We start from the raw sequence: 9,224 nt of genomic DNA, 5'->3' as shown, positions 1-9,224 counted from the left end.
CACACCAATCTGATTCACATCAAGTAGCAGTAGAAAATAAAAGTAAACACTCCCAGCATCCAGTATAATTTGCCATCTAAACTTCTTAACCTGCCTGTATCCACTAAATTTCTGTGGACACAGTGGAGAAATGACAGATGACTTGACATGATATTATTTTGTCAGTATGATAAGACTTGACTTGATAAATTATTAGATGTAGGCTGGATGCTGCCTTGATATGAATTTGTTTTAGATATATGACGTCCATATACATTGCTGGCATTTCTTCTTGATATATGGAGTCTGTTATGATGATAAAACCTACAAGATCAAATCTGGACTCTCTTTAGGTTAAAGTCTGGCAGGTGACACCCAGTGTGTCTGTGGGAGGTCCAGGTCACTACTCACCTCCTTAAATGGTATTTTTTAATTTGAATCACTGTACTCCCTCATTTATTTATGATTTCATTGATATATTTAAGTGAAGGACAGTGGGTGTATTCTAACATGGCTGGCAGATTGTCCTGTAAACACTCAAATAACCCAGCTAGAGTCACCCAAGTTATGCTTAAGGTCATTAAAGCTCTGAACACAGAAAAAGCAACCACAGAAAATGTTAATTTATTGTTCTGCTCATAAAAACTGAATAGGGTTTCACACTTGTACTGCAGTGTGTAGGCGCGGCCCGTTTGAAACATCACACCATTCTTATCTATGAGGGTTGTGATGCTCCTGTGGAAGCTGGATCACTAAATAACCACAATGACTGAGCGACTGAATAACTGTCCCGCTCCAGTTTCTGGACACAGGAGTGAGGGAGGGGGAAGGGGGGGGGGGGGGGGGGGGGGGCAGGACCTGAAACACAGCGGACAGCTGCAGCAGAATTCCTCTCTGTGTGTTAAAACAGAGCCGACAGATTCGTCTGTGTTTATCCAACTGCTAACTGATCTGCACCGGGTGTCACATTTACTGAGCCGGACTTCAGAGAAACCGGTCCGGTCTTAAAGGGACAATAAGACCTGAAACTGTTACAGTTTTGTACCAATGAATGAAAAGACGTGCATGGAAAAGCATTTATCTGTTTCTGTTGCGTACACTTGTGATAGATACTGAATAAAGAGTTCTGATTCAAACTGTAACATCCACCTTTTGAAAAATACAATTACAATCTTACAATATAATTGATTGTAACATTATAACAAATTATGTTACTTTATAAACTTTTTAAAAGCATAGAAGGTAACTCAAGCCTTCCTTTACAAAATAGTTACACTTTTACAGACTGGATCCCCTAAAATTTTAGACATATTGAGTGATATCTAGCCTTTCGGAGTAGAACTCATCATATATTTCTAAGAAACTCTTGCTCTTTAAACACATCTGAGCTGAAAACCGTATTTAGTGTAAGGCTCCTTCCAGGTTTCTCTAAGTGAATCCCATTCTTAAATCAATGTGTTACTTTATTGATCCCTGTGGGGGAATTCTCTGTTCTCTCCCCCCCTCCCTCCCCCTCCACAGGGAGGTCAGAGGTCAGGGTCAGCTACAGCAGCGGTTCTCGACCTTTTTTGGCTCGTGACCCCTTAAAACAAAGCATTGCCCCCCCCCCCCCCATCCCCCCCTCCCTGACCCCCCCGTTACAGGCTGCATATGCAGAGCGGTGAACAGTTCAACCAGAGAATGATTTCCTCTTGATTGATTATCAGAGGCGGCCTATAGAGGAAGAAAAACTATTCAGTATTTCACAAGAAAAAAAAAGAGGTTCTCGGGACTCGGAGTCCTGCTGGTTTTCAGTCCATGTAATAAAGGAATGATTTACACCTGGGATGGACAAGGTGAACACAGTTGGTAGGACAGAAAACCAGCCTGATACCAAAGGAAACCAAAGAGACGAGAGAGAATAAAGATCTGTTGGGGAGTCCAGCTTTCTCTGCTGCTGTTCAGGAGACAGTTTGGATTTCACTCTTTAAGTTTTGACTCGTCTCTTGCTGTGTGTGGAGAAGTGTTCATATACTGACAGCAGGATTTAATTTGGATAAATACAGAGAATACAGTGTCTCAATTAGTGGGGATGGGACGCTCCTCTCTGTTACATAGTTTGTAGTTTAGGCTGATAAGACGGTGGATTTTCACATCAAAATCTTGCCCAGAGCAGATTTAGAGAGAAAAATATTTTTTAACCATGTAGGCACTTAGGCTCATTTAATAGCACCTGGGATAGTTAAATCAGACTCTGTATATTGGCCTAGCCTGGTTAGATAAGGCTTAATAATATGGAATTTTAACCTAAATGTACAAGAACAGCAATTAAGCCTGCAACCACAGATCTGAATTTACAAACTTCCAAAACTAAGCTTTACGACATATTTAAAAGTCCGTATAACAACGTTATCCAAACTATTCAAGGCTCAGGGACCCAATTAAAGGCGGACCAGTCCAGTCATGTATTGTTGATGTCCCCAATCTAACCTACTTTCCCCCTATTTTTAGGCGAGCTGGGTCCCAAGAAGCCATCTGCCGCTGCTGGAGCTGTGAAAGTGGATCAGCACGGAGAATCCCAGTCAGACTCTCTCTGCTATTTATACTCAACATCTGCCCTCCGTCACCAGAGAGCAGGAGGCTCCGGTCTCACAGGAGGACAGGTCCAGCACACAGACTCCAGACAGCTCCTGGTGTTGTTACTGAACGTCTGGCTGAGGTTTGATCAGTCACATTTCTGTCAGGCTCTCGGTCGGTGGAACCAATATTCCACATTATTTCTTCAATATTCAGATATTAAAGGGTACCTCCTCTCACTTACACTCACTACTTTATCTGTAAGATTTCCTCTCAAACAAACAAAGCCTGACTTTGCACTCATTTTCTTTTATGATATAAGTGAGAGAAATGCTTATATATACTGGATATCTGGGATTTTTCTTATTTTTCTGACCAGTAGCATCTCTTTTTCTCTTTTTCTGTAGATTAATGTAGTGGATGAATTTGTAGAATTCTTACCAACATATCTTCATAAACTTTTTTGACATTTTAATTTTACCATTTACTTTCGTAATCATTATTGTTATTTTACAACAGTGCTTTGACAAGGCAGGTCCAATGTCAAGTCAATAAATCCCATTGAACTGGACAAAATTGTATTGTTTTTCCATTAACATCCACAATTCCTTTTGTCTCCTTCAGAAAGACACTGAACCCCATTTATATCAGGAAATTAAATCCTAATTACACTTTGTGTAATATATATTTCTGAATGTGTAAATTTGTAAAAAAAATAAAAAAATAAAAAAAAAAATCTAAAAATGACCAGTCATGAGCCTAAATATAGAAATATGGCATTTATTTATAAAAGGGCACACTTTTATTCAAACAAATACAAAATTAATCAACAGAAAGCAGAGGAAAGCTGAAGTGCAGTAGGGTGTGTGTGTGTGTGAGTGTGAGTGTGAGTGTGAGTGTGAGTGTGAGTGTGTGTGTGTGTGTGTGTGTGTGTGTGTGTGTGTGTGTGTGTGTGTGTGTGTGTGGTCACATCTGAGCTTGCAGATAATGCTCATAATTTGCTCGGAGCACAAACTCAAAATAGGGCTTCGCCTTCAGGCTGCCCAGCTCCTCCAGCTCCAGCAGCTCCTTGACCTCCGGCAGGTAGGACTGCAGGGGAACGCCTGAGAGAGACGGGATGACATCACATTCAGTTTTAGTCTTTATACGAGTTGAGAAGTGCGGTTTATAACAAAATGACTTCCGTTTCTGCTGATTCTGTTGGGAAACTGATTCTCCGCAAGATGCATTAGGTGTAAGATTAAAGGATTTTAAGTTTTCAGTGAGAGAGTCGCCTGGGATTTTTTGTTACAATGACCAAACAAATAGTAATAATCCTAAAGCATATGATGAAATTACAAGACCAAACACCAGGGCTTCTAGACTTCAGAATTCAGTAGAAAATAATGGTTCAGTTTGGAGTGGTAGCACAATAGGCCTATATATTACCTGGAATGTATCACTTGGAAAACCTGGCATACTACTACTACTTAGGACCCATTTTGCCGTTTTCTTTTTTTTTAATTTTTTATTATTTGTTATTTATTCTTTTAAATAAATTTAAGATACATTTAAGTTAATTAGTTAATAAAATCTTCTTTTCTTGGTCTTTTGTAAAGAGTTTTTTTATGTTTGTTATTCATGTTTTTGTCTGTACTGGGTTAAAAATTTGAAAACTTTAATAAAATATAAATCATAAAAAAAAGAAAATAATGGTTCAGGTAGAAAAAAATTCCTTATTTTGAGGCTTGCTAAACTGGTGCTGGATCCTGAAAACAACTCAACACTTATTTGTTGAGCGTCCAGCCTCGTGCCGTGCCCCTAGTCACACTTCTTGATGAAATAAATGAAAGCGAGTGACCGAACTGTCCCGACTGCAGCGGGTCTGTTCTCACACCTTCCTGGATGAGCTTGAGGAGGATCTTGACGAAGATGCTGTCCTTGGCGGCTTCCAGAGGGTCGTCGTTCCCGTCAGCGGAGGACCAGCTGGGAGCGGACAAGTCAAAAATATGGAATGACAATCAGTGACAAACAGCAAACAGGTATGAATGCTGCAAAACGTACAGGGACCGTGATGTACAGTGAACACTGGAGACAATAGATAAATAAACCGGTGTTTGGAAGGGCAACTGTCTACTTTCCTTTTTACTTCCTTTTCCTCTTACTCTTCTAAAGTTTCGTTTTTTTTTAGTTTAGTATCTTTCTATTATTTTTTTATTGAGAACTGCATTCACTGGTTTGAAATGAAGAGACATTTGTATTTCGCTCTCAAGTTTCAATTATTTGCTTCCTGTGGATGGAGGAGATTTCCCATCAGTGACTAAACTGACACCTGAATTTAATTTGGGCAAACAGGGAGAATTTAGCGGGTTAGCGGGGACGGGACGCTCTGCTCTGATTTAGGCCGATATGATGGGTGTATTTTTACATAACAATCTTGTATAATGCAGCTTTAATCTGTCATTTATCCCTTGATTTCTTGTCAAATATGTCAGGACTTGATTATACTAATGTAATTCCAATTTTAACCTGCAATAATTTAAGTCCAAAACACACACACACCTGAATGCATGTCCTGTGACCATCCTGACAACTTAACTGAACGTTTTCTTTTGTAAAAGTGCATTAAATAATTGTATTTTAAAAAATATCTATATTCAAACATTGCTTCCTGCCTTCCCACCCCCCCCCTCCAACATGTTGGAAGTGATTTTTCCATCTTCCTTTCACTCCTTCCACCATCTGCTTAGCCTGATATTCAAACTGAATGGCCATATCATTTCCACCCCATTATTTAGTCTGACATCACCTCCATGTTAGCTGTGTGGGGGGGGGTTGATTTGCCCCGAACCGATCACTAGTGACCGACGTATCTGAACCTATCACTAGTGACCGGCGTATCTGAACCGATCACTAGTGACTGACGTATCTGAACCGATCACTAGTGACCGACGTATCCGGCCTCTGATGTTATTCCAGTCACACTGATGCTGGGCGAATTTACTAACTTTACCAAGAATGTCGGTCGTTTTTTGAGAAAATGTCGTCTTTGCAAAGGCAATATGTTGGTTAAGGAATGATTTCAACAAATATTATTCTGCTGAAACGCCAGTGAAAAACCGTTTGAACCGCACAAACGGTTCAAACGTTCAAAGTCCCGCCCACAAAGGCGCTGATTGGCCCGATCGAGAAATGGCCGTTGAATAGAGCAACACCAGACTCTGAATCTCTCGACCAAATCTGAAGAGTGGAGGGATGAGATTCAAGAGTCTGGAACCAGGCTACCATCTGCTGCCAGAAACTCTGAAAGCTTTAGCTCAATTTGCTCTGGAAGAACAGAACCTCTTCCTGTTTTGTGCCATAAAGCGATCCATGGTGGTTATACTTAAGTCTCAAAATTAATGTGGTGATGATTTATTGATGTTAAAATGCTAAACCTAGCACCTGTAAAGAGGTAGATAAATGGATGTTGGCCTTACTCGTCTTTCCTGAGCGCTTTGCCGAAGATCTCGCATTTGAGCAGGTCGATGTCCACAGCGTCCTCCTGCAGCGCGAACAGACAAAACACACGTCAGTCAGCTTTAACCCCCCCGATCAGACCCGATCGGTCAAACCAAGAGCCGATCAGTTACCTCGTCGATGTACTCCAGCAGGTCCAGGGCCTTTTTGAAGTCGTACTCGTTGGCTCGCCTGTTGTCGTCACAGATGTACAGCTGGGAGAGGAGAGCGTGAGACAGAGAACCATGAGACACACAGGACATCGATAACATTTAGGTATGTGGGTATGTTTGTGTAGATCAATGTTTCTTTAGCATCAGGTAGAGAGAGAGAGAGAGAGAGAGAGAGAGAGAGAGAGAGAGAGAGACAGAGAGAGACAGAGAGAGAGAGTGAGTGAGAGACAGAGAGAGACAGAGACACAGAGAGAAAGTGTGAGTGAGTGAGAGACAGAGACACAGAGAGAGAGAGTGAGAGTGAGTGAGTGAGAGAGACAGAGACAGAGAGTGAGTGAGTGAGTGAGTGAGAGAAAGACAGAGAGAGTGAGTGAGAGAGATAGACAGACAGAGTGAGAGAGTGAGTGAGTGAGTGAAAGAGAGAGAGAGAGAGTGAGTGAGTGAGAGACAGAGAGAGACAGAGACACAGAGAGAGAGAGAGTGTGAGTGAGTGAGAGAGACAGAGAGAGTGAGAGTGAGTGAGTGAGAGAGAGAGAGACAGAGAGAGTGAGTGAGTGAGAGATAGACAGACAGACAGAGAGAGAGCGAGAGATAGAGAAAAGAAGAAAATGTTGCAGTAATGAACATAAATTTGGTTTTTAGCAGTTTAAGCATGAAAGGAAGCTGTGTGTGTGTGTGTGTGTGTGTGTGTGTGTGTGTGTGTGTGTGTGTGTGTGTGTGTGTGTGTGTGCTCCTGCCTTGATGAGGTTGTGTGCGCTGAGCAGTGGCATGGTGTCTGGGTTCTGCTGCTTCTCCTCCAGCAGCTGTCTGGGCAGAGTCTCCTGGTGCAGCAGGAAGCGCTCCTGCTCTATGATGTCTGAGCACACAGAGAGAGAGACAGACAGTGAGAGAGAGACAGGCAGAGAGAGAGAGACAGGCAGTGAGAGAGAGACAGGCAGTGAGAGAGAGAGAGAGAGAGAGAGAGAGAGACAGTGAGAGAGAGAGAGACAGTGAGAGAGAGAGAGACAGTGAGAGAGAGAGAGAGAGAGACAGGCAGTGAGAGAGAGAGACAGACAGTGAGAGAGAGAGGCAGTGAGTGAGAGAGAGACAGTGAGAGAGAGAGAGACAGTGAGAGAGAGAGAGAGAGAGACAGGCAGTGAGAGAGAGAGACAGACAGTGAGAGAGAGAGAGAGAGAGAGAGAGAGACAGTGAGAGAGAGAGAGACAGTGAGAGAGAGAGAGACAGTGAGAGAGAGAGAGACAGTGAGAGAGAGAGAGAGAGAGACAGGCAGTGAGAGAGAGAGACAGACAGTGAGAGAGAGAGGCAGTGAGTGAGAGAGAGAGACAGGCAGTGAGAGAGAGAGAGAGAGAGAGAGACAGGCAGTGAGAGAGAGAGAGACAGGCAGCGAGAGAGAGAGAGAGAGAGAGACAGGCAGTGAGAGAGAGAGAGACAGGCAGAGAGAGAGAGAGACAGGCAGAGAGAGAGAGAGAGAGAGAGAGACAGGCAGTGAGAGAGAGACAGGCAGTGAGAGAGAGAGAGACAGTGAGAGAGAGAGACAGGCAGTGAGAGAGAGAGAGACAGTGAGAGAGAGAGAGACAGGCAGTGGGAGAGAGAGAGAGAGAGACAGACAGGCAGTGAGAGAGAGAGAGAGACAGGCAGTGAGAGAGAGAGAGACAGGCAGTGAGAGAGAGAGAGACAGGCAGTGAGACAGGCAGGGAGAGAGAGAGAGAGAGACAGGCAGTGAGACAGGCAGTGAGACAGAGAGAGAGAGAGAGACTGACAGACAGACAGACAGACAGACAGAGAGAGAGAGAGACAGTGAGAGAGAGAGAGAGATACAGACAGGCAGTGAGAGAGAGAGAGAGAGAGAGAGAGAGAGAGAGAGAGAGAGAGAGAGGCAGTGAGAGAGAGAGACAGGCAGTGAGAGAGAGAGAGAGACAGGCAGTGAGAGAGAGAGAGAGAGAGAGAGACAGGCAGTGAGAGAGAGAGACAGTCACAGACAGGCAGACAGGCAGATAGACAGACCTCAAAACTCAGAGGCTGCCTTCACACTGCGGCTCACGGCACAAACAGTCATAATTATGCAAAAAATAAAACATTTTAACCAATCCTTCTGTAGAAAACTATTTAGTTATTCATCAGAATAAAACATGCACTTTATCCACTGATAGAAGTGCTCTGATATGCAAATTCATGCATTTTCATGAAATATTAACTCATTTGAACATTTTAAAAACATAAACATAAATAAATAATACAAAAAGTGTCTGTGCCCACACCGAACACAGAAAGTTCATCCTGACAGAACGAAGGTGCCTCGACTTTTTCTACTACCAGCTCTTCCTGAGGGAAATATATGTAGATTTATTCTTTTCTATTCTATTCCATTCTGTTGTGAAACTGCCCTATGTCATGAACCAATCAGCATCCAGAGTTTTACCGTTCAGGTCTTCGTCGGCCGTGTCGGAGGCGAGCGCCGTCAGCTTGCTGAGGGCCAGCAGAGTCTTCTTCTTCACAAAGTACCGCGTCTCCATGTTGGCCTGGGTGTACAGCGTCCTGTGGGCCTGCAGGGGACAGGGGACAGGGGACAGGGGACAGGGGACACGGGACAGGGGACAGGGGACAGGGGACACAGGGACAGGGGACACGGGACAGGGGACAGGGGACACGGGGACACGGGGACAGGGGGACAGGGGACACGGGACACGGGACACAGGGACACAGGGACACAGGGACACAGGGACACGGGACACAGTGACACAGGGACACGGGGACACGGGGACAGGGGACACAGGGACAGGGGACACGGGACAGGGGACACGGGGACACGGGGACAGGGGGACAGGGGACACGGGACACGGGACACAGGGACACAGGGACACGGGACACAGGGACACGGGGACACGGGACACGGGACACGGGGACACGGGACAGGGGACAGGAGACACGGGACAAGGGACAGGGGACAGGGGACACGGGACAGGGGACAGGGGACAGTGGACAGGAGACACGGGACACGGGACAGGGGACAGGAGACACAGGACACGGGACAGGGGACAC

The 9,224-nt window shown here is 44.5% G+C and overlaps 1 protein-coding gene across 1 annotated transcript in view; it reads right to left on the bottom strand.

Moving 5' to 3' along the window:
- Positions 1 to 3,331: 3,331 nt before the first annotated feature.
- Positions 3,332 to 9,224, bottom strand: part of LOC139640423 (nuclear pore complex protein Nup133-like) — a gene marked incomplete at its 5' end in the record, with an annotated part of 11,716 nt that continues 5,823 nt past the window's right edge. The window contains 6 exons of the mRNA XM_071514618.1: positions 3,332 to 3,638; positions 4,412 to 4,500; positions 5,994 to 6,058; positions 6,147 to 6,227; positions 6,923 to 7,041; positions 8,605 to 8,728. Of these exons, the coding sequence (XP_071370719.1) occupies positions 3,502 to 3,638; positions 4,412 to 4,500; positions 5,994 to 6,058; positions 6,147 to 6,227; positions 6,923 to 7,041; positions 8,605 to 8,728 (615 nt within the window). The remainder of the gene's footprint in view (positions 3,639 to 4,411; positions 4,501 to 5,993; positions 6,059 to 6,146; positions 6,228 to 6,922; positions 7,042 to 8,604; positions 8,729 to 9,224) is intronic.

This window comes from Centroberyx affinis, unplaced genomic scaffold (assembly GCF_046629955.1).
Source record: "Centroberyx affinis isolate AG114_WGS23_722 - 3 ecotype Tasmania unplaced genomic scaffold, CSIRO-AGI_Caff_v1 ptg009413l_1, whole genome shotgun sequence".
In the NCBI taxonomy this organism is placed as follows: domain Eukaryota; kingdom Metazoa; phylum Chordata; class Actinopteri; order Beryciformes; family Berycidae; genus Centroberyx; species Centroberyx affinis.
Note: the sequence above shows the minus strand (reverse complement) of the source record. Positions and strands in the feature narration are given on the sequence as shown.